Consider the following 23,728-nt stretch of genomic DNA (forward strand, 5'->3'; position numbering starts at 1 on the left):
CTGGCTTGAGCTAGCTCGTGTAAGTGACGATTCTGGGGACTTGAACACATAGCTGCTCTTAGTTCATATACCAAGTCGTTTTCATCGCGCGTCAAGGAAGGCTACGGTTTTGGTGATGGTCAAAGCTCTTGCAAGGTGAAACCGCGTACATAGCGTTGCGATGTGTTATAATTATTGAGCTACAGCAATCTTATATTCCAGCTTGGCATGTCAACCCGACCCAAAGTCCCAAACAGAATTTCAGAATAGAGCTAGAACCCAAGTAACACGTAATTTGGAACAGAATTGACATCACAGAAACGCCGCCCAGACGCAACTGTCCAAATTCAAGTCAGCAGCCATCAGAACCACATACCCGGCGGACAGCCGGACCACTGCACCGTCTCACTCCCTGACTCTGTCACCAACTTTCTTACTTCACTTGATCTAATCCCGTTGATATCAAACATATGTCGCAGCGCTGGCCCGTCCCACAAGTTTTCTCGTCTCGGCCACTCCATGGCTAGACTCAGAATCTTCTTCCTTAACCCTTCTTCCCGGCAGCTGTTCCCTGTAACATATAGAGTCGGCACGACTGCAAGATCGACATTTGCGTTGTCTCCCGTGAGTTTTTCTGTTGCCGAGCCAGTCAGGATGTCTCGTAGACTAATAGCTGCGCGAATGAAATCTTCGAATTGTGCCATCTCTTCGAGCTCAAGCGACCCGTCAGGCTTTTCGGGTAACGGAAGCATTTTTAATATAAGAGTGGCTCCTTTGTGACGGAGTCTGCAGGCATTGAAGAAGATGACGTCTTGTATTTCAAGAGTCTTCATATCGGGATTGTTCTGATAAAGAGATATATTATTTCCGATCAAACGAGAGCGCTCCATTAAAACAGAGTGTTGAAGCTTGGGGTAATGTTGCGCCCAGAAATGTGTATCGCCGTGGTGGCCTCTTGTCAACCAGGTAAATGCGCTGGCGTCTTGGCAATAGCTGTCCACAGCTTCGTAGATATCCTCCACCGAGCTAAGTTTCGTGCCGACTGATGCATCAAGTTTTCGAGCTTCATATGTTTGTAACGTCAGCCGCGGCCGGAAGTCACCTGTTACTAATCTCATCGCCACCTCCCACCTTGATAATAGTCGGAGCATATATAAAACCCTCACATGAGAGTTATTCGACCCTTGATCCCATTTTTCAGGGTTCTGCAAAACGTCAGACACTTCTTCTGGTAGGTTCGCCATGAGTTGGAGGCCATTAGATAAGTGGGTTAGGGCTGCCTTCCAATCATTCCGAAGCATTTCTATGCAGAAGAATGCAATGCAGCTGATGAGAGTAATTCCGTATCTTCTGCGAACGTCGACCTGTTGTGTATCCCGGGCCAACCCTCTCATGGCTAAGCTATATTGCTGGATAATGAAGCGTTCAGTTTTGCTTGGCGGGGCGGTGGGATCAACTCGTTCTCCAGTCGTTTGGAAATTGTGGTACGCTGCCCCAAATGCAATAAAGGCGTGCTTCATAGATTCTACCGCGTAACAATACTGCGGGACCGATTCTTTCCAGAACAAAGAGTTGTACTTGTGGCGAATGCCAACTGCTTCTCCTGCAACGGCCCTAAAGCAATGGAAGTAGAAGCGCTCTATCTCAGTTCCCGATATGTCTGCGAGCAGCGGCCTTGGTATTGATAAAGCTGATGAGGTGGCAGGCACCATGGTGATTTGGCGCTGAGGCAGTGAGTTTTCCGTAGCCTCATTTTTGCGAGATCTGGGGTTTGCATTGATGTCGTAGCCGTCGCATTTCCGGCCTGTCGAGGTACATCGCACACAGGCTGGCTTTGCTTCATCGCATTTGACCCGGCGAATTCTACAAAATACGTTAGTATAACGGCGGTGCTGTTTCTTTCCAGTACAACTCACTTGCTGAGACGAGTTAGCCTTTAAGAACTAGTATGGGCCTCAGGAGAGAACACGTACCATGTAATACACCCAGTCTTGACTTTTGGTTTACCTGGCCTTATGCGCCGTTTGGCGACAGTACCTGCCACAGTATTTGTAGCAGATTTCATCGCGAACGTTGACGTTGTCAAAGGTGTCGTTCAGTCGAACTGTGCGCAGGTTGATCGTGTTCGTAGCAGGTTACCCGAGGCAATTCTTTGCCGATACCCCAATTGAGCACTGCTACAGCTCCATCCCTGAGGAACCTGTAGGCTTCAAAGAACGCCTCAGCGCTAATGCAAGGTATGTAGGCATCAAATTATGAGAAATGGCCGCATTAGAAACGCGTTGAGAATTGGCAAAGGTTGAGGTTTGGATCGATGGTACTAGCGGCGGGCGGCGTGAGCTGTGAGCCGCGGAAGAAAGTTTTCTAGGCTGGTCCACACCATTCTAAGATCCAGATTCGGAACGTTGCGAGAGGGCATCGCCAGCGACCCAGCTTGCCAGCCCTACCATGCAAAGTTAGCGTGTACGCCCGAAGCCAAATTGCGTCTGCAACAGGTTGACTACGCTGTTTGCAATGGGCAGTAATCTCATTTTTGTGACAACAAGAAGTAGCTGGGCGTAGGCTGAGACTAGGTAAATTGCTGGTTGGCACATGTAGTGAGGCAGCATGCCCGACGCGACGAGAGAGAGGATCAACCGATTCAGGTTTGAGAAATCTGTCGGCTAGACCTCGCTGGAAGATCTCGACACCTATTCGATTGCTGTTCCCCCCTTTCGTTGGGAAAGTGGAGGAGCGAAGCAGTCACCAACTGTCAGGTTCCTTCCCACGGCACTAGAAGCCGGTCTCTTCCTCTACATGTACCGACAAAGAGGCGCTGATGCCTGTCGCGCAACCAGGATTTGACCCACCTTGAATCAATCCTCTTCGCCTCTACTCCGTACTAGTACTCGTACTCCGTACCCTAAAACTGCTTTCAATGAGCATCACCATATCGTCTCCCCTCGCGCAAACATGGCCCATCTCGCCAACCCCCTGGCGACCACGTCGCAATTGTACCAGCACACCATCCTGTCTTCCCTACCACAGGATCTCCAGGAATCCATCTTCATCGCCACGCAATGCCTTACGCAAGCCGCGGGACAGCTTCTCGACCTACCCCAGTCTGTCACGGCACGAGCCAACGTTATTCTCGCGAGGTACTGGCTTGTAGATTCGCCAATGGCCCATGAATTCAGCGTGCGATTCTCTACCAGCCACCGTCTCCCAACATGTCCAACTATGGTAGCTAACACTTGCCAGGACGCCTCAGCAGCAGCAATCTATCTCGTCGCAAAAGTCGGCCCCATTCCTCGATCACCACGCGACGTGTCTAACGTATACGCATACCTCCTTTCCTCGAGCTCTACACTCTTTAAAACTGGACATGTGCCTAAAAACGACCCGAAGACATATTACCAATCTGAAGCCGATTACTTCTCATTCCAGAACCGGCTCCTCGCACTTGAATCGCGCATTCTTTATGCCTTGACATTCAACACCCATGCTGCACTCCCGCACGCCTTGGCTATAACCTACCTCCAAACAATGGACTTTTTATCCCAGCCAAAATCCAGCATCTCACGAAAGACGATTCAGCATCTCAACACGGCGCTGCTAAGCCCGCAGATGTTATACCTTACCCACCAGCCGAATGCGCTTGCCACTGCAGCAATATACAACGCTGCCAGAGACGTAGGGGCTAAGATGCCAGATTGTGATTGGTGGGAGGTTTTTGATGTGGACAGAGAGGAGTTGGGATTCCTCGTAGTTGGCATGAGGAGTGTTGAGGGGTGGTTTCGACAAAGAAAAGAGGAGGCACCCGAACTATTTAAGGGAATGCTGACCAGGAAATTGATCGAGGGAGAGATGAGGAAGCGGGGATTACAGGTAGCCAACGGTGAAGGGAAGGAGGACGAGGAGGATGAGGTTATGAAGATAATGGACAACCGATAAAGAAAAGGCGTATCATTTCTCAACTTCAGCATTACGAATGCCTCGCAAGGACTCCAGCCACAGCGTTCGATTTCCACGCCGTCTGATGGAGCCGAGTCTTTAGTTTCATCTACAGTCTTTGAATTACGCTTCACAGATTAGAGATGACAAGGGTCGACATTCCTTCATGCTTTCTGCGGCGGCATAGAGGATGCAATTCATAGCTACAGCTGCGTCACTGCCAATATCACGTTGATGGGCAATCTTTTCACTATTGAAGAGAAGACAGTCAGCCGCCCTTACAATTTCGCTCGGCTAGGACTGGAGAAGTTCCAAGTCTCAACTGAATCTGATTACTACAGCCGGTGCCTGTCCCCGGGATATTAGGGCCATTTGACCGGTTGCTTTTACATCATATGTGAAACACAGCGGGTCGGACTACATGTCTCCTGAAGCACTCATTCAACTACACCCGGACTCTTTCAAGTTTAACAAAGTCGACAGTGGCTGAAATTGGTTGGGACTATGTACTACTGAAGCCAGGTATTCACGATGTTTGCGGCCCTGTCTTGACGAAAATGCGCAATTTACTGCTGGTCAGGGTCGACATCCTTGAACTCGGTTCCCATGGCAATCTCATCGTACCAGATCTGACGAAAGCCTTGGCTGCCCTTCATATAGCCGTCGTCATGCCAGCTGTTCGCATACAATCCCACACGAAACTGGAAAACGCTGTCATCATCAATGGTTGTGGCAGTGTTGTATCTCTCAACCACCTTGTTTCCGTCGAGCCAAATCTTGAAGAATCCAGAGCCGTCACTGGCCCACTTGACCTGCATAATTACCCTGTGCCACTGTCCCGCACTGATCTGGCCAAGGTTTCGAAGGGTGTCGATGTTCCTACCGCAGTTCGGCTGGCGATAGTGGCCAGTCACAATTCGAGAGAACAGCTGATTCCCTTGCACCCACACCATGGTACTCGGCATCCAGTCATCTCCACCGCAGCCTGCTCCAGGGCGGTTGGCAATGAACTGGGCGATGTTGTAGGACTGGTCTTGGAAGTCCCACGTGTCGGAGAGACGAAATGCAAAGCCATAGAAGGAAGAATCGCCGCGTTTGTAGCCGTAGTTGTGGTCGACCTCGGAGTGGTAGCGGTTGTGGTAGTTGGAGTCGTAGGTCTGTGTCATCTTGAGAGCAGAGCTGCCCTTGTAGACGACGTTGGTAACCTGGTCAACGGTTCCCTTGTGCTCTTTGCGAACATAGTCCCAGCCGTTGAGAGTGCCGGAATTGTAAAACGTTCGGGAGGCCAGCGCTCCGGGGGAGGTGACGAGGGCCAGGGAGGCAGCGATGACATGTTTGATAGCAACCATGATGAAGACGAACGATGACGATATGACTAGAGGTTGGTGCGAATTGGTTGGCAAGGCCTTGGGATTTGCAACCTTGAGGGATGCTATTTATAGGGAGGATGGGTTTCAAAGTAAATGCAAAAGTAGTTTTACCTTGCCGTTGGTTGTTGTATTCCTCCGCTAGCCACGTCGTGTGGGCGCTGCACGACCATTAACCCGATAGGTCTTGGTCAAGGGGACAAGGATGTGGCTTGCCGGCCTAGATGTTCATCTTGAGCGACAGAATTCAGACCAAGGGCCGAGTTCGATGTCAAGGTAGCGTCTCCATATTGCTTAGTTGTTAACCAAAGCTGACAGTGAGGGCGTATCGCCAATCACCGCTAGTGACCAGTGTTACCATATCAAGCTTGGGCTCGGCGCGGGGTTACATTCATTGACCGTCGTGGCGCAAACATGGATCCTAGATGCTTCCCTGTTCGGTTCGATGTCGGTTGGAAAAGGCAGCATTCTGTGAATAATGGCAGTGGAGGCTGATGGTGAACCAGATGCTGGACCGAGACGATGGACCAGCCGCCGTCTTGGCAGTCTTGGTCCAGGGGGGTAAGCCGGCTCATTGGCCAGTCATGTGCCGCCTAAATCGTGATTCGGGTGTCGATTCGCGGATTAATTGTTCTGCGTCGGTTAGTCGACTACGGAGTATTTGGGGTATGTGCGTGCGGGTCAGAACGATCCGCAGAAACCTACCGCTTTCCTATTCTTCTAATCTCTCTAGCGGCCCAATGGCTCGTGGGGCCTCTTCTGCCATATAATTTTCCGAGGTAAGCGAATCTCCGCGAGCCTTTGGGCAGCTAAGAGATACAGCAGAGATGAGTTTTCTCCCTCTCGCTCCGCACCTCTCTTTTCCTATTCGTTGTCCGTCTCTTTATTTGTTTTCATGCAATATAACAGAGCTTCGCGCTTCAAGAGTCGACTTTTGGAACTAAATCAAGCGACCTGGCGAGTGAGCATTTCCTCGCGCTGCCTCGTTTCGACGAGATCCATCTCAACATGTACACGGCCAGGGCTGAGGTTTGGAATAGAACCTCGATTTTATTAAGTCGGGAGGCCAAGGTGGTCTTGTATTATTTCCCAGCTGTCCTAGTAACCGCTTTCTTGACCCTGTCCCATTGCTAGGTGTGTGTTAAGAGGTCGCCTGATAATGGCTATCCTCGACCAGCTTTCTCTCTTCAGGGATACGCTCCGTCGCTATAAAGCTTTTTACCGAGTTACAGACGGAAGTAGTTTACGCGACAGTGGTACAATCGTCAGGCGTCCTCTTTCACACATTGTCATCGTATCGACAGGTATCCTGTCTCTGATGAACGGGGTAGGTGACGGCGCCTCAGCTTTAGGTAGCGGCATCGTATCCTGATAGTACAAAGAGTCAACTACACTACACCTCCATGCGCGAAGTAGGAAGAAGGGTCGGTGATTGCGTTGTCGTTGTCGTTAGAGATCCTGTTTTCTGCCTGGATCTGCTAATGGAACTCGTCCAAGACGAATATCAGCGGCTACAGGCAGAAAACAGAATCTCTAGCTACAGCGGGAACGCAATCACTGATTCTTCCGCCTACTTCGCCTATGAAGACGTAGTTGCTACCGTTACCGCGGGGCGAACATCCTTGGCGAAGTCATCACTGGACTTCAATTTCCAACACTTCAGGCCACTGATGGCCTCCGATTCCTCCGAACACCAGCACACACCAAGACCGCCCAGCCGGTACGCTGGCAACATATCACCAAAGCCTAGCAGCCAAGGCCTGCGGGAACGGCAGCAACTACACCTGCCATCCCACTTCCGCTGGGCAGAGAACGTACTCGAAGCTCATACAGATAGTCAGTCATCTCTCCGTCTTTATATAAGTCACCTGGGCTAAAATGGAATGCCGTCATCATTCCAGCCTAGTCCATCGACGTGACATAGCTCTGCTTGTGCCATTGGCAGAAGCTACCAGTAGGACGCCGCACATGAAGCAGGCATCTCATTCCTCCACGTTGACAGCGTCTTGCTCTCGCCTGTACATCCAAAAGATGCCGCATGAAATTCATGGGGTCTGATGGCCGGTGTCACTATTGGCCGCCTCCTGGCTAACTGGGGATGCTGGATGCTCTGGGCATGTGCGGCAAGACGGGACGAGGCGGCCTTCTCCAGCCAGTCACGGCGCTATCCGGCAGCCACTTCCGCGTTCCTCCCTCCACACGGATGCCGGTCCGGACCCGGTGTGGGGTTATTGCCGTGTTGGGAAATTCTATCCAAGACGGAAAATGGAAAGACTGTGTGTATACTCCGTAGTGAACCATCAAGTGGTCGAAAGACAGGACAAACATTGCTCATAATCGATCTAATAGCACATCATTTGAAGTAGCAATGTCTCTCCCAGCCACTATGAAGGGCATTCGCGTCCATCAAACGGGCGACTCTTCGGTTCTACGACAGGAAACCGATTTGGCAATTCCAGCCATCGGCGACCGGGACGTGTTGGTCAAAGTCGAATACGCGGGAGTCAACTTCATCGACATATACCAGCGAGCGGGTGTATACCCCATGCCGCTTCCCTTCACAGCCGGTCGCGAAGGATCCGGCACCGTCGTCGGCGTCGGCCCCCATGTTCGCCCGACCACGGACTTCAACATTGGCGATCGCGTGGCGGTTTTCACGCAGGGAACCATGGCGGAATACGTTTCCGCCGAGGCATCGGGCGTCGCGAAACTGCCCCCTTCGGTATCGACGCAGTCCGGCGCGGCAATCACGCTGCAGGGCCTGACGGCGTGGACAATGGTCCGCGACGCGCATCGGGTGGAAGCCGGAGAGGTCATTCTTGTACAGGCGGCAGCGGGAGGCACAGGCGGACTCCTTGTGCAAATGTGCAAGTATCTCGGTGCCACGGTAATCGGGACGGTGTCTACGCAGCAGAAAGCGCAGGTGGCGAAAAAACATGGCTGTGACCACGTCATCCTGTACAAAGATGTCAACGTCGAGAGGGAAGTTGATCATTTGACGGATGGGAAGGGCTGCCATGCCGTGCTGAGTGGCGTGGGCGCTGCTACCTTTGAGGCCGATTTGGCTTGTACACGGCGCAAAGGCACGCTGGTGTCGTATGGGAATAGTAGCGGTGTTGTGTCGCCTTTTGGTATTCTGGCGCTGAGCAAGAGGAACGTGAAGCTTGTGAGGCCGACTCTGGCCAATTACATTACAGAAAGAGAGGAGTTTGAAGAAAGATGGCAAGAGTTGTCGGGACTTGTAAGCTCGGGCGCTGTCAAGATAGAGCTGGGAGGCATGTACACGTTGGACACGCTCGGGAGGGCGCAGGATGACCTTGCTTCACAACTGACGACGGGGAAACTTCTTGTAAAGATTGACTAGGGTCCCATGCTGAGAAATACTACATCTATTGCAATTTGTTTCATTCAGTCTGTTGCCAGATGAGCAACACACTTCATCTCCACCAGGATCTCGGGCCGGGGCAGAGCTCTCACTTCCACCGTCGTCCTGGCCGGCGCCAGCGCACGATCCGGCCAGACGCGGTTCCACTCGTCATTCATACCCTTGTAGTCCCTTTCCATATTTACCAAGAAAACACTGGCCTCGACGACATTGTTCATATCTGCTTTGCCGTCTGTGGCGCCCTTGATGATTTCGCTCATGTTTGACAGGACGGCCTCGGTTTGCTGCCGAATGTCCAGCTGCAGTGAAGTGCTCCCGGACTCATCCTTTTTATATTCGGCGCCAACAAAAGTTCCGTCGCCGCGGCGGGAGGAGGTTCCGGAGACGTAGATGGTGTGGGCGTTGGCGGAGGGGACGATGCGTGCGTGAGGGTAGTTTGCCAGGCCTTGGGCGTGGGCAGAAGGGCGGAAGTAGGGTTTTCCGTTGGGAGAGTCGTGCATTTTTCCGGAACTGAAAGGACTGGCGCGATTGCGATTAAGTAAACAAGCAAGATATGAATGTGATTCGAGAGCCGAAACATGAATATTTTAGATATTTATGAGATGTGTAATGTAACTAACAAGAAGGCGGCTGCGGAATTGCCCCGCTCGGATGTATCCGAGTACATATGTGAGAGCAGCGAGAAGAGCACGAGGAAAGTGCGACATGGAGAATGTGATGCGCGGCTGCCTTACTTGTTTTTGCGCAGCACCGTGCGTGTAATCAACCACCCCCTAATCACAATCATCGTGGCTGCAGTCACCAACTTGAAGGTACGTGAACGGTCCTCAGATTCGTAAACACCTCTCTGCTGTGCACACCTCCCTCCCTGCCGACGCCGCTTGCCTTGAGGCCACCAAACGACGTCCCCAACTCCCTCACCAGCCAACAATTCGCCCAAACCAAGCCCGCATCGATTCGCTCTCCAACACGCCGCATCCTTGATACGTCGTTGGTCATGACGACCGCCGCCAGACCATTCGCATTGTCGTTGGCCAGGGCAATTGCCTCGTCTTCCGTCTCAAACGTAGACACAGTTACCACGGGACCAAAAATCTCCTCTTGGATCACCCGGCTCTCTTGGGAAAGCCCCGTCAATACCACGGGGGGTATCCAGTATCCGCCTTGGGGGTCCTCTTCGGGAACAGAGCCCAGGTGGAATGTAGCCGACTCCTTTTGCGCCAAAGCCAGGTAAGACCGTATCTTGGAATAGTGCTCCCTTGAAACCACAGGCCCTAGTGTCCCTCCGCATATATAATTATGCTTCACATAGCCCACAAAGGCCGGTAGAAACTCTTCATATCGAGAGCGGTGAATGTAAATCCTCGATCCGCAGAGGCATATCTGGCCGGTGTTTTCGAAAGCAGCCCTGGCCGCGAGACGGACCGCCTTGCCCATCTCGACATCCTCAAAGATCAAGTTTGGATTCTTCCCGCCCAGCTCCAGGGAGATGTGCTTGCCCACGTCGGCAGCCGTATCTTGCCGGATGCGGATTCCCGTGCCCACGCCGCCTGTGAATGAAACCCCGCGGACTTTGGGAGACGTGACGAGTGCCGAGCCCGCCGTGGCCCCTTTGCCAAACACCATGTTGATCACGCCGGGAGGGAGCTTGGCTTGGCGGAATATCTCGCAAAGTACTTGGCCAGAGTCAGATGTGTGACAAACACGCGCGCCCGCCTCCCCGGGGTTCTGTGGTGGACTTACAGAAGGCAGTGACGCTCGTCACTTCGCTGGGTTTTGCGACGGCAACGCACCCGAATGCCAGGCAGGGCGCAATCTTCCACGTCAGCAGGTACAGCGGCATGTTCCACGGCGTGATGAGGCCAAACACGCCCGCTGGTGACCGGTGCTCGTACGCCATGACGGGTGACTCGCCGTCTACGTAGCGAACGGTCCCCTCCTCGTGGAGAATAAACTGGGCGAAATAGCTGTTTGTAGCAGTGTTGGGCGGCGTTAGTCCAAAGTTCTTCGTGACGGCGTAGAGGGGGGAATCAGGTGCGACGAGGCCATACCTGAAGTTCGTTGCGGCTCTGTCAACCTCGGCCTCTGCCCGAGCCAGCGTCTTGCCCTGGTCTATGCTCTCCCATACAGCAAACAGATTCTTGTTCTCTTGGATTAGGTGGGCGACTTTCTGTAGCAAGCGCGCCCTTTCTTGCCTTGGGGTCCGGGACCAGGAAGGGAACGCAGCGGCTGCCGCATCGACGGCCTGGTCTACGTCTGCTGCGGAGCTAGATGGCACATGAACCAGTACCTTGCCGGTCCGAGGGTTGAACGACTCTAGCGCGTCGACGGATGAGGAGGCTTTGTAGAATTCGTTGCCCACAAAATTTTGTAGACGGAGAGGTTTGGCGGCGGTGGTCTGGAGAAGAGCCTCGGCCGCATCTGGGGTGTCGGCGTTCCAAAGCGTTGCGATCGTGTCCATTTTGGAATAAGGTCATTTGTATTGTGTTTTGCATCACAATGTAGAGGCGGCTTGATGCTGTTTTATGCCGCCCGTGACGACAAGCGACATGGCTTGGGGTGCTCACACAGACTCGGATGCATCCGAAGCGACCATGGCAGCGGGGATTGGTTAAGAGTGGTGTTGTATTACATGATTCAAAGGGTCAAACTGGCATTCTACATGCATGGATTACCAAAAGAAAAAAAACATGCCACACGATCAAACTTGCTACCTTGAAATCAGAATAGTTCTACATGTCAATACTTGTACTCCCTCACCAAATCATGCAAGCCCAAAAACTCAACCGCATTCCGCCACAACATTGCCTCTCTCCTCTCCTCGGACAAGAATCCCCTCACCCGCTCGTCCGTAGATATCATCTGTCCTGGAAGAGGGACTTCCCCTAACGGAAACGGATAGTCGCTACCCATGATTACACGTTCCGGCGCAATCTTCTTGCACATGTACTCTAACAGGTCCGGGTCGTGCACCAGGCTGTCTATCCAGATGTTCCTCTGACCAAGGGCCACCTGACGTGTTGGCGATACGCCCTCGGACTTGTGAGCAACAAGATCAGGCCGGCAGTCGTAGCCGTGCTGAATACGCCCAAGGAGAGGGAGATATGCGCCGCCGGCGTGGGCGAAGCAGAGACGCAGCCTGGGGTGGCGGACGAGCACGGCAGACGAGACGACTGCGTGTAGTGCGAGAGCCGTTTCGCTCGGCCTGTAGAATGCAGGCATTAGCGTAAAGTGAGAGAGAACATCGTTGTACACGCCGAGGCAGACTCACATCCCAATCAGCCAAGCAGACCAGTAGTTGGCCCATCTCTTATTCTCCCTGGCCAGCTCGTAGCCTAGCGGATGCACAAAAACTGCCATGTCCAACTCCTCGCATGCTTTCCAAAACGGCTCCATGTCCAGGTCGTCCAGCTCCCGTCCGTTTATCTCGGTGCCAATCTCGACGCCTCTTAACCCCAGGCCCTTTGCGCGCTTCAACTCCTCCACGGCGGCGGCAACGTCCTGCAGAGGCACCGTCGCGAGGCCGACGAACCGGCTGGGGTAGACTCGGCAAAGAGAGGCAATGTGGTCGTTTAACAGCCGCGCAAGCATTGCCGCGGGCTTGATGGGTTTGTCGTACGAGAATAGAACTGGAATCGTGCTGAGGACCTGCACGGACACGCCGCTTGCATCCATTTCTTTGATGCGAGTCTCGGGGTCGAAGCAATTGGCTTCGACGGTCCGGAAAAACCGTCTTCCAACATACATGTCCAACTTTTGGGAGGGGGAACTGGATTCGGAAGATGATGGAGATGGCTTGTGATGTCGTAAATTGATCCATTCGTTGCGATTTGACGAGTCGTCAAATTGCGACATGTCTGGTAATGAAGGGGGCATGATGTGTGTGTGAATATCGATTTTGAAACCCGCCTTGGAGGAATACGTCCCTTCAATGTGTGAAGTGTGTGAAGCGAATTCCTTGTCAGTGTTTCCGGACATGCAATCGCATGCGGCAACTGTGATCAACGGCTCGTGGAACTGCATGTTGGGTAACCCGGCGCTGGAGGAGGGAGGCGATGCGATCAGGCTCATCTTGAAGAGTTCAGAGACACAACAGGCCAGTGTAGTCATCCATGAGGACTTATGTAGGTCGTCTGTCTCCGGTCCAGCTCGTAGGAAGGATTTTCCAAAGCCGTCATACTTTGCGTATACACGGATGTATCCGATACTCCATCCGCCGGATCCGGCCCGGCCACCGTCCGCCGAATGCCGCAACTATTATAGGATGCGGAGGGCTGCAGCAGATGAAACGTGCCAACCTGACTATGACTATGCTCTCTCATGTCCATCCAAAGTGTCAAGATTGATACTTTTTGTACCTGTCTGAAACAGCCAGCCATCATCTGAACAAGAAGCTCGCCCTGACAAGTCCCCCCAGCATGGCTCCCATAGCCGGTGAAGCACTTCTTCCAGGGCCACTTGTCCTGTCATCCTGGCTGTCTACCAATGCTGCAAACCTACAGCCCCCGGTGAATAATCAATGCCTGTACTCGGGCAAGGACTTCATTTTAATGGCAGTTGGAGGCCCAAACACAAGAAGTGACTATCATGGTATGCCAATGGCCTTGATATCGAGAAGCATCGCTAACAGAGCCTTTAACAGTCAATCAGACAGAAGTACCAAAACCTTGTCTTTCCTGGCAGAATATTGCTAATCCCATGGACAGGAATGGTTTTACCAGCTCAAAGGCGACATGCTATTAAAAATCGTCGAGAACGGCAGTCAGTTCCGCGATGTTCATATCCGCGAGGGTGAAATGTTCCTCCTCCCCGGTAAGTCTGTCAACAAAACATCGCAAATAATTCGAGACCGTTAACCCGGAGCTATAAATAAAAAGGCAACACTCCTCACTCGCCGATTCGATACAAAGATACCGTTGGCCTCGTCATGGAAAGAACTCGGCCAAAGGAGAGCATCGACCAATTGCAATGGTATTGCCCTAATAAAAAAGCACACGGCGAGGAGCCAGTCATTATTCGACATGAACAATTTTACTGTGAAGATATTGAGACACAGCTGAAGCTTGTGATTGATGACTGGATGAGCAACGAGGAGACTCGCAAGTGTAGAGAATGTGGCCAGACGGCACCGCCATATTGACATATGTGGGAGTTGAAGGAATTTATTTCCGCCTGAATAAAATTATTTGCCGCAGCCCTTTTTTTCATCTGGATTGTTCCCGATTTCTACCTCAGCTGACCCCGTCTTCGTATAAGTTGGTAGATGCCAATGCAGTCGCTGGTGGAAATGCTGCTAGGTCTAGCATGAATGACATTGTAAAATCGTCATCTCCCATTTCGCTTCCACCAGCTTGAAATAGGCCTGACAAATCAGGGCTCAGTGAATTACAAGGAGCCGATGGTTTCTGCCGCTTAGATTTACGCTGGGTATCGCGAGTATCGTCTGTGTCAATAACTGAACGAGCCCTGTCACGGCAATGTCCGGTAGCTGAGCCAAGACCCCCGTTGCTCAAGGACCGGTTTGAGCTGGAGAGCCGATAGTAGATCTCATCCCCAGATAGAGATGTGAATCGGTCAAATGTCTTGCCAAAAGTCTCGTGTCTATCCAACTCGGATTTGGTACGTCGCATATCGTCTTCCGTGAGCTTCTGATACTTTTTGATCTCTGGCCATTGAATTTTGATCTTTCGCAACATTTCTAATCCCATGTGAACATCATCCCAAGCCTTATTACTGAAACTTTCATTCCGTACTAGGCGCATGCAGTGCAACAAGACCTTGGAGCCCACATATATTGACCGGCTTTGCTGAATCATAAAATGGCTTGCGGGAACGGTAGCTAAGACCTTTGGTGTAAGCCGAATGCAATTGGATGCAGCCTCCGCACAGCGAAGGTAGATTTGGGGGTCTTCAATGCGGAACATTTCAATGAATTGACGATAGAGAAGTACCACGCCGATGAAATACGAAGACACGGCAATAGTCTGCAGGCCCATTCGCTGCGGATCATCTGGGTTATTCCTCATGTTTGGAAGAACCTGCTTCTCGTAATACTGTTCCAGCTCCATGTCGTGGTTCTTGAGACGAGAAACCAATATGTCGTTGGAGTCGCTCTTGTCAGTGTGTTGGAACTTTCGAAATGAGCGTACAGACTTGTAAATCTTGCCCATAGTGATGTGAAATCCTGTTATCACGGAGAACCATGGGTCAACCTCATCCTCCGAGACGGATATGTGGCTTTCTCCGTCATCGGTAGAACTCACGTCGCATTCCACATCATCGATAGCGAGCGGCTTGAGCAGGACCGTCGAAAGAGATCGGTCGAGTATGTACAGGCACCACCATATGGCGCTGTGCCCGCCTGGTGAATCAACAGACTCATTGCTCGACGAAGCACCATCATACAAATCTAATCCTTGGTACAGTCGTATAGCATGACCTGTCGTGACCCATGCTTCAGTCACCTGGCCAGCCTCCGCCAAGTACAGACTCAAAAGCCCATGTGCAATGACTGAGTTGATGCGAGCGAGTTTGTCAGTTTTGTATGACTTGAGAGACAGTTGTGAATTCGCATGCGACGAGATCAAATCCCCAAGGTCGAGCGATTTATATCCTCTCACCTCGGGCAATTCGAAGACGGCGTGGTCGTCGGGCAAAATGGAAGCAGAGACGGCCAGAAGAGCATATAGAACAGGCATGAAGCCGCTTCCGTCTTGCCCCGTGGCAGCCCACTGATCTAACTGGTGTCGAAATTCGGGTTCTCTAATGATGGGAAATATTGAGTAGGTTTTGTGATAAAACTGGCCAACCAAGACGTCGATCAAGGTCCGTGGCAAGCTTGAAACGTCTTCGAAATTGCTCTCGGGACTAGGTGGCTCCTCTAGCACAAGGGTTTCGTCACAGTTATACAGCATCTGATCAAGTTCACTGAAGCCACTTGGCAGTGTATATTCACCTGTTGATGAACCTAGACTCTTGTGCTGGTCTCGGGTCTTGTTGACAGAGTCTTCCTTATCCGTCCCAGGTGTTGTATTACCAGTGGCTGATGCTTGCTGCATGTCACCGACAGGGCCTCCCTGGAGACTGTTGCAAAATGCTGGTCCTCCAGGCACAGCTCCAGCTGTGGTTGATTCGCCATTTGCCCAACGGCCAGCCGAGTTATGTTCTTGCAGCTTTTTCTCCATTGACATCAGCCGGCTTTCGAGTTTCATAACATACCTATGAACTCAGGTTAGCACTGTACTCCATCTGCGTCAAGCTTCCCACAATGGACTCAGTCTTACTGAGGATCGGCCATCCGCATGTTACTGGACGGCTCAGCGTAGGCACAATCTGCCTGGCTCTTATTACAGCTTCTGCAAGGCTGCTCTCCGTCACATTTGATCTTCTTTCTACGGCATGGCTGGCAGGCCCGCCAGACTCTCTGGCGTTCATACATATCGAATCAAGACCAGAGCAAGCATCGAATACAGCTGCGTAGTAGTTGTTGGAAAGGAGGGGGTCTGATTGCGAGATCTCGGGATGGTCGTCCGCATTGCGGATCTCCACCCCCGCATACGAACATATCCGATTAGTAGCCTTTCGGCCGTGCCTTGGATCTTGCCGTACGGAACACATCCGAAAGGAAAAACGATGTGAATGGAATTATGAGGAAAAGTATCGAAAATGTTTCGCAGCTCTTTGACTTGCGGCTTTTGGCGTTATGAATGTGGTGAAGATGTTCCTTCCGAATCAAAGGCACCAAGAACTGTTGACTTGAATTTGCTCTTCCGATGGTGCATTACCCGCTCAAGCAGCCAAAATGGGCTGGACTGGACTGAAACTCGCTTGAGGCTCAACACACTCGTCATAAAACCTGAGCAGGACCAGGACCGTATTGGACTGATGACGGGAATATTGGGATGCTTCACCCAGGTTTAGGTGCAAGACTCCAACTAGCAGTTGTGTCACTGCAGAACGCATTCGGCGAAGATCAAGCCTGCATCTGCGTATGTTCCCTCAAGCACTAACGGCAGAGATGGTGTCAATCGTAACACAGTCGCTCTAGATGTCCTGGCTTCTTCGCTATCTGCGGTTCCATCATTGGGTCCACGTGCGTTTGATAGACGTGCTGTGACCAACAGAAACAAGACAGCAAATAGCGCTTCTTTTCATCATGAGGAACCTCCTTGCCCTGCACCAACAAAATGTCTCATTTGCGAGGTCTTCAGTCAAACCCCATGCGTGGGGGTGGCTGATCAATCGAAGCTGAAGAAGATCCCTGGTATACTATGTGGTCAGGGCCAATCGTGTCTCAATACTTTGCACCAGAAGTGACTGCCTGACAACGCCTCTTGTACGGAGTAGAAAGTTCATATTTGCATTCCGACTGATGTTGGGGCTGCATGCTGGGGAGAATGAATATCCCTCCCATCCGCCCGGTGGTACGGAGTAGTTTGAGTTCAACTAATGCACAAGGACGAAATCAGATCGACTTGCACTTGCAGAATTTCCCAATTAATCGTCTGTGGGTGGATGATGTGCAAAATATGGGCCATTGAACCTGAAACCCAGCAATCAAACAAAACAAACTCCCTTCGTTAAGTGGCTCGTCCACCTAGTCGCTGACGGGTCATCTGAAGCTGCAAAATATATGTACTGGCAAGCCGATATGAACCTGAACTCGGTTGGGAAGACAATCAAGCCACTGCCCGAACTTCATAATGCGAAGCGGGGTAGAAATGAAAGGAAGGAGGGAAGCAAGGAAGGAAGCACAACAAGCAACGCGCGATCATGAATCGTTCCCTCTTCGATTCAAATGGTGGAGATTCAGCTTCGCGCCAGCAAATATGCTTGATGACCACACAACATGCAGTACCCCGTACTCCATACTCCGTACATACAACTGATTCGATCACTATTACATGCCCATGCTGGGAAAGGCACTCTGTGGCGTATTGCCAAGGTGCCAAGATTAGACAAGAAAGTAGTCTAATCAAGCCTCGACATTCGACTCCAGGAGTGTCTAAATCTCGCCATCAATATGCCCTGCAAGCAATTTCGACGATAAGGTGATGCATACCGAGCATTTGATCGACTTTGCCGAGATGAAGATCAAGATGACTCGTCGATGCTCGCTCGAAGTTCCCTGCATGCAACACGAAACATGGTTGGTGGTGGGATCCTTCCACTCCAGATGAGAGTCCAAGCGCCGAGCTTTGCCGGACAGTCGACGGATGATCAAGACGCTAGTTATCAGAGCAGTAAGCCCTATTATCATCAGAATGACATTTCAGCTGCGAATGCAACAAGCTATAAAAATGCAGTGGCGTATGGCCGTGAAGCTAGGTACACAGAGATACCAAAGATACAACAAGAAGGGCAATCCTGGGAGACCCAGAATGCTCAAACACAAACCATTGTCGCATTCTAGGACATATTTACCAAAGAAGTCTCCTGAGACTTAACAAACTTGAAGCCTGTGTGCTTCACGACTGTTGGCAAAGCTGTTCGACCACGATCGCAAGGCCCTTTGCTCGCAGTAGAAATGTTGCTGGCTTCAGCACCGGACGAATACAGGCAACTTCAGCTTATTCTCTCTGTTTTGGGAGGCATTGCAGCAAACAACAGTGGAGGCATTGGAGTCGCAGATTTGTGGCAGACAATGCTTTATGCTCAGACAAGCACCCAGACATGCTGTCGAGATGACGGCAACAAGACATGCTGGGGCAGGTCTAGGAGACGGCAGTAATGTCTGGACAAGGAATGCAGTCCACCAGGGCTCTCCACTTCACCTACTTTGACCCTGGACCCAGATACTCATTGCAAATCCCCTTGGTGTAACTGCACCACGGTTCCTACGGCAGGGAATGCACGGCACTGACGGCTGTGGCGGAATTTAGCGGTTTTGCGCAAGGATTTGCCAAAACACGGAACTGGAACCAGTGTCGCTAGGTCACGGGGAATCTTGTTTCATCGATGGCGAACGAGGACAGCAGTGTCGTGGTCAACGGTCGAAACAGAACGGCTGAGACTGTTCATTTCTCTTTTGTCTACGGGGTACGCAGTAGGACGACCAGACCTGCTGATGACCCGGGCTTCGAAAACCGAAGGGAACAAAAGACAGCATAAAGATGTTGCAGGAGAAACACGGAGTGCAGCTCAATCACACCGCGTCGGGCCTCGCGTCCAAACAACTCCGCGGGCTGGATATCCGTAGTGAAAACGTTATTGCCCCCGACCGCACGCGGCAACTCTGGAAGCCAAACGGATAGGGGGCCACATGGGACTACAGCCAGTTGCCATGCACCCATCAGGATTGGATGGTCCACATCTACAATGCAGTACTAGTACATAGTAGTACTAGTACCATGACCGGCCTCTCACATCGGACACCCCTGCCCTGGCATCTGTTGGAGATTCGGCGAGCCAATTATGTTCTTAAGCATTCCTTCTAGAACAACTGATGTTGGTGTGACGTGACCAGGCGGTCTCACTCGGCCCTCCACTGTCCTGCTGAGAAGCCAAAGAGCCATGAAACTGTGGTCTGAATCGCAACCCACTGGACCCTTCATTCAGAGCTTGTCCGCAATTCGTTCTAGGGTTGTACGCTTGGCATGCAGTGCCCTGCTGGTTCTTATGCCAGGCCCGTGGAGGGCATCCTGTGAAGGGACGTATGTATATATGTACATATACATACATCGCAACCAGCGATGATATTCCATCCCTCAAACTAGCGGGTTGTGGCAAGGCGACAATCCCGTCGAGCCCTCCCTCCCATCTACAATACTAGCCCCACGGGCTTTGCTCCACCGTTGGCTTTTACAACTACGAAATATCGGTGCTGTCAATAACAGCGGCCGATGGTCGCCGTTGTACTCCGTACCGCCCTTGGAAAGTGAGTTTCCGTTTCCTGGCAATTTCCGGATCCATGGACACGGAGTTCGGCACCAACTTGATGGCCAGAGAAGAAGGAAAGCCGTACGTAGTAGGTGTCTCTTGACTCCGATGCAATTGCCGAGTGTCCAAAATAAAAAAATTGCTGCGCGGTACAAGCGCTGGTAGGAGTAGTATCTGTCCTGTTTAAGCCACCCAAAGGCAACCCGAAGGCCATTCCTCGCTTGTAGTACTACATATTCTCGTTGGAAATGTGGTGGCGACATGAAGTAAAAAGCCACACATGGGGATGCCCAGGATGGCGCCAGAAACCGATAACCCCCCATGCCGCTATCCTTTCCCATTACTAACATGATCGTGGGGCAGGAGATTAGCACCCCATATGATCTAGGCTGAATCCGTGGTGTTGTAGTACTACATGGACAAGAGCACCTGTCCTGGTCTGGCAGCAAGAAAATAACTCACCTTATCTCTTGTCGTGACAGACTAGTTTTAGGCTTTTTGGCAAGCGAACGACTTGGGCGATGATTCCAAGCCCACCCCCCGCCACCCATCCAGTCGGCGTCGGGCTTTTTGCCTGTCTCTGTCTCAGGTTTTTCTTCACACCCGTGCGGGCATGGCCCATGAGTAGAGCCGCATCATAGATCATCCAAAGTACTCCGTTCGTGTGCCGGGCAGTTGTATAAAGAGGTCTGTCCTCCCTTCCGTCCGGCCGCACCTAAGACTTTATAATCGTCTACTCTCAGTCCTTTCGTCGTCGTCGTCTCTTGATTTTCGCAACAAGCATCTCATCATTCTTCACATCGCTCACAATGCCTGGATCTGCTGCCTCTGCCCCTCCTGCCGCTGCCGCTGCCGCTGCGGCTCCGACTGCTCCTGCTTCCTTGGGTGACAACAAGGGCATCAAGTTCGAGATCAAAACTGGCAACAACCGCTGGACCTGCACGCTGCAGGACCGCTCTGCTTAGTATGTTTTCCCCAAACTTGATGCTACTTGACTTATGTCTTGCATTGCTGGAATTACAACTGTACTAACGTGGTCTCTACAGTGAGCGCACCAAGACTGCTCGTACCAACTCCACCGACTCTGTCGAGTCCAGTGCTTCATCAACCACCTCCCACTAGATAATGTGGTGGGAAAGAAAAGTACATGGTTCTGAAGCAAAGCATTTGGCGTTAAGACAGCATGTGGCGTTTTGATGTGCAAGCGAATCGCGACCTGTTGGGATCAACGTGTCGCTGCTCCCAAAACAACATCTTGGGATCTAATCTGCGAGACTGCGACAGATCGTTGGGTTGGTGTTATTTATTATTTTGTGTGGGCAATGTTCTCCAGTAGAGTCGATATGTAGAATTCAGCATGTTTTGAATCGTCTCAACAGAAGGGCCTCGTGCTGAGGCAGGGAACTTTCTTTGTCTTTTTTTCATGATTTAGCGATATTAGCAGTTTGACCGAGATTTGGCGGTAGCTAAAGGATCATTAGGGGCTCAAATCTGACCTAGGCCAGAAATTTTGAAACCTTCAACGGCCCTAATTTGTCCCAATCCATGTATTATGCATAACGCAGCATAACGCATTACGGAGCACATATTACAATATTACGTGTCGCACAGCATAAAAAATGCACCCACCCACAACGGCTGAACGGCTAAACGGCTGCTGTTTATTGACCTTGCACTGAACGTTTTATGCAGGGGAGGCTGGAAGCAGGAACTAAATACGCGTACTGAGTCAGCTGGGTGCAGATTAGAGATGATGTGGAAAGCTGTCTCTAACGACAAGAGATGATTGCTGGAATTGCATTGCACTGCACGACTGCCTCCAGTCCCCCCCCGTCCCACAAGACCCTGCATTCAATGTTGCCTACGCCAGCATTTGCCGTCAATAAATGGCGGACGGAGACTCCGTTAAAACTCCGTCCTGAATCCCCCCACTATGCCTGAGCCCAATTTGTCGGTCCGAGCATCCGGAGGCTCTTTGGTTCTGCCTGGCTGGAATGTTGGGGCACGGTGAGTTGCGTCAGCGATCATGTCTGTTGATGAATGCCAGCATCGGTACTCGCTTTTATCGATTGAGATCCGAGACTACGCGGTCACGGAGTTGCTCTCTAAAACGGCGCGGTCATGTTAGCCCAACCTATTCCGTAACCCTGTGGGCCTCTATGCCCACGCAAGCTGGCCCTTGACTACGTCCTCAAGTGCTGGTATCAAATTAATCTCAGCGCGTGTCGTCCTCGCCCCACACTGAAGTATCCTCCCCGGTGAGTTGCCTTGCTACTGATGAGCGAAGAGCAAGACGGAAAGACTCCAACATCTCGGCAAAAGAGTATGGTCTTCACGATGGTTATGCTCAACTTAAAATTTGCCTAGAAGACCTTCTTACTCTGTATAGCATGGAGTAAAAGCACAAGTTGCTGTATTTCGGTCATGTGACCTTGGCTAGACTCGTCGACTCTACGTGCGCGGCGCCTCCCAATCAGGAAACCAGATGACTGCCTGGAGGCACAAGTGGCGAGGCGCGCAAACAAGGACTACGCAAGCAGTCACGGTCATCACATGTGGCCTCCAAACGAGCTCAGTGTCGAGCTCTGTCCCCTTGAAACATCTAGTTACTAGAAGACACATCTGGCCAAGCGAAGCCTCTTCGTTTTTCAGCAAGACGCAGACGTTTTTATCGCCGTCTCTTTTGATATCTAATCACGGCTGTCGACTTTTTCCCCCGCCACTGGCAGCTTGTCATTGCTTACTTGTAACTACGCAGTACGGAGCACCAGAATGCCCGTCAACCATGTTGTACTCGCCTCGGGCGCCGTGGTCGCCGTGTCGGTAGCTGTCGCTGCGGCTTTGGCCATGTATGAGAATCCAGAATTGCGACGATATGCAGACGATATTCGACGCCGCATCGCCGTGGCTCTTCACTCACTAGGTGATGGCATCAACCCAGCCGAGCGGGCCCCACGCTTCAACAGACCTGAGGATGCGGAGGGCTTCTTGCAATCGAGTCGTGGCGCGGGCGCCGAGCCCGGAGTCGACGCTGACGAGGCTACCCGCCGCCGACAGCGAGAGGAATTGCTGTATTGGAACTCGGTGCTGCTGAAGAAGAAAGAGGAGGAATCCGCGGCACAACCGCCACCGGCCGCGCTGCCTCCCGCCGAATCATCAAGACCCCGGACGGGAACTCGTGGCTCCTCGTTTGATGACTTTCTTCGACAGGATGAGAATGCGGAACAGGGCACATACGTCTTCAATACTGGAGCCGATATTCGAGATGCGAATAGTGGTCTTCGTCACCGTGTTCAAGTTGCGGCGCCGGTGGCAGCGCCTGTAGCAGCAGCATCTCTCTATGCCAACCCATTCGCCGACGAGCACTGCATCGCAAATGACGAGGTTGAAGATGTCTCTGCAACTTATACCCTCCCCCAAAGCCAAGAGCACATGTCGGATATATACAGCGCAACCACCCGCGAGAATGACGACACCCAATCCCGCACGCTAGACGGCTCTCCTGCACTTATTGAACTACCATCCCCTGATTTTGGAGCACCATCACCACCACCAGCAACTCTCGAGCGACAACTAGCCGAGAATGAGTACATGTCTGCCGGTCAGGACGATAGGGAAGACGCGTACGCCTCCATTCAGGCCTGGGCTCACGATTCCGGTCGAAATTTCTACTCGCCTCTGCCAGTAACGCCTGTTGCTCCGGTTTCCGAGCCGGAGGTGATCAGCGACGGGCAGCTGACGCCTACGGATTCGGTGTCGATTATTGGATCAGGGGAGTGCGTGGGCAACGACAACGACGCCAGATCGGGGAGGCCATTTGACGTCATGAGTGAAAGCGAGGGCATGTTGACACCAGCTAGTTGGTCTGAGGTTGGGAGTGTTGTCAGCGAGACTGAAGGCCACGGCCATCTTGATGTGAGTACCCCTCTCCACGGGTGAAAAAAAAAGACAGAAAAAAAGAACCTTTTTCTGCCCCTAGATATGCGGTGTTTTGCGAGGAACCAACTGGCAATTTTCTATTTTTGGAGGGAAATCTAATGGCATGGCGTCTTTTGGAACTTTAAGGGGACGTTACCGTAGTATATGTAGTTTCTCGCTTTCGTTGATGCGTGAACAGGCACGCACATTGGACTGGACAAGCGACAGAACATACACACAGTCAATTCATAAATCTATTCGTATACAA

General features: G+C 51.8%; 11 protein-coding genes across 11 annotated transcripts; 5 read left to right on the forward strand and 6 right to left on the reverse strand.

Annotated features, from left to right (window-relative positions):
• Positions 1 to 341: 341 nt before the first annotated feature.
• Positions 342 to 1,691, reverse strand: MAA_06363 (C6 zinc finger domain-containing protein; the record flags this gene model as incomplete). The annotated part of the gene is made up of 1 exon (XM_007824361.2): positions 342 to 1,691. One exon carries the CDS (start codon positions 1,689 to 1,691, stop codon positions 342 to 344), a length of 1,350 nt encoding a protein of 449 aa, XP_007822552.2.
• A 1,240-nt stretch (positions 1,692 to 2,931) lies between these two features.
• MAA_06362 (cyclin domain-containing protein) lies at positions 2,932 to 3,912 on the forward strand (the record flags this gene model as incomplete). Its single annotated transcript, XM_007824360.1, has 1 exon — positions 2,932 to 3,912. The coding sequence occupies one exon, from the start codon at positions 2,932 to 2,934 to the stop codon at positions 3,910 to 3,912; it is 981 nt and encodes a 326-aa protein (XP_007822551.1).
• A 566-nt stretch (positions 3,913 to 4,478) lies between these two features.
• Positions 4,479 to 5,261, reverse strand: MAA_06361 (glucuronan lyase A; the record flags this gene model as incomplete). Its single annotated transcript, XM_007824359.1, has 1 exon — positions 4,479 to 5,261. One exon carries the CDS (start codon positions 5,259 to 5,261, stop codon positions 4,479 to 4,481), a length of 783 nt encoding a protein of 260 aa, XP_007822550.1.
• Positions 5,262 to 7,665: 2,404 nt separating this feature from the next.
• MAA_06360 (uncharacterized protein) lies at positions 7,666 to 8,643 on the forward strand (the record flags this gene model as incomplete). The annotated part of the gene is made up of 1 exon (XM_007824358.1): positions 7,666 to 8,643. One exon carries the CDS (start codon positions 7,666 to 7,668, stop codon positions 8,641 to 8,643), a length of 978 nt encoding a protein of 325 aa, XP_007822549.1.
• A 44-nt stretch (positions 8,644 to 8,687) lies between these two features.
• On the reverse strand, positions 8,688 to 9,164 carry MAA_06359 (Endoribonuclease L-PSP/chorismate mutase-like protein; the record flags this gene model as incomplete). The annotated part of the gene is made up of 1 exon (XM_007824357.1): positions 8,688 to 9,164. The coding sequence occupies one exon, from the start codon at positions 9,162 to 9,164 to the stop codon at positions 8,688 to 8,690; it is 477 nt and encodes a 158-aa protein (XP_007822548.1).
• A 298-nt stretch (positions 9,165 to 9,462) lies between these two features.
• On the reverse strand, positions 9,463 to 11,125 carry MAA_06358 (aldehyde dehydrogenase (AldH12); the record flags this gene model as incomplete). Its single annotated transcript, XM_007824356.1, has 2 exons — positions 9,463 to 10,340; positions 10,408 to 11,125. 2 exons carry the CDS (start codon positions 11,123 to 11,125, stop codon positions 9,463 to 9,465), a joined length of 1,596 nt encoding a protein of 531 aa, XP_007822547.1.
• A 278-nt stretch (positions 11,126 to 11,403) lies between these two features.
• Positions 11,404 to 12,735, reverse strand: MAA_06357 (Amidohydrolase 2; the record flags this gene model as incomplete). Its single annotated transcript, XM_007824355.1, has 2 exons — positions 11,404 to 11,869; positions 11,936 to 12,735. 2 exons carry the CDS (start codon positions 12,733 to 12,735, stop codon positions 11,404 to 11,406), a joined length of 1,266 nt encoding a protein of 421 aa, XP_007822546.1.
• Positions 12,736 to 13,251: 516 nt separating this feature from the next.
• On the forward strand, positions 13,252 to 13,804 carry MAA_06356 (3-hydroxyanthranilate 3,4-dioxygenase; the record flags this gene model as incomplete). Its single annotated transcript, XM_007824354.1, has 3 exons — positions 13,252 to 13,254; positions 13,371 to 13,476; positions 13,542 to 13,804. 3 exons carry the CDS (start codon positions 13,252 to 13,254, stop codon positions 13,802 to 13,804), a joined length of 372 nt encoding a protein of 123 aa, XP_007822545.1.
• Positions 13,805 to 13,895: 91 nt separating this feature from the next.
• On the reverse strand, positions 13,896 to 15,967 carry MAA_06355 (fungal specific transcription factor domain protein; the record flags this gene model as incomplete). Its single annotated transcript, XM_007824353.2, has 2 exons — positions 13,896 to 15,882; positions 15,948 to 15,967. The coding sequence occupies 2 exons, from the start codon at positions 15,965 to 15,967 to the stop codon at positions 13,896 to 13,898; spliced, it is 2,007 nt and encodes a 668-aa protein (XP_007822544.2).
• A 4,384-nt stretch (positions 15,968 to 20,351) lies between these two features.
• Positions 20,352 to 20,664, forward strand: MAA_06354 (uncharacterized protein; the record flags this gene model as incomplete). Its single annotated transcript, XM_007824352.1, has 2 exons — positions 20,352 to 20,506; positions 20,589 to 20,664. The coding sequence occupies 2 exons, from the start codon at positions 20,352 to 20,354 to the stop codon at positions 20,662 to 20,664; spliced, it is 231 nt and encodes a 76-aa protein (XP_007822543.1).
• A 1,650-nt stretch (positions 20,665 to 22,314) lies between these two features.
• MAA_06353 (uncharacterized protein) lies at positions 22,315 to 23,481 on the forward strand (the record flags this gene model as incomplete). The annotated part of the gene is made up of 1 exon (XM_007824351.1): positions 22,315 to 23,481. One exon carries the CDS (start codon positions 22,315 to 22,317, stop codon positions 23,479 to 23,481), a length of 1,167 nt encoding a protein of 388 aa, XP_007822542.1.
• Positions 23,482 to 23,728: the final 247 nt, after the last annotated feature.

This window comes from Metarhizium robertsii (assembly GCF_000187425.2).
Source record: "Metarhizium robertsii ARSEF 23 chromosome Unknown MAA_Scf_6, whole genome shotgun sequence".
In the NCBI taxonomy this organism is placed as follows: domain Eukaryota; kingdom Fungi; phylum Ascomycota; class Sordariomycetes; order Hypocreales; family Clavicipitaceae; genus Metarhizium; species Metarhizium robertsii.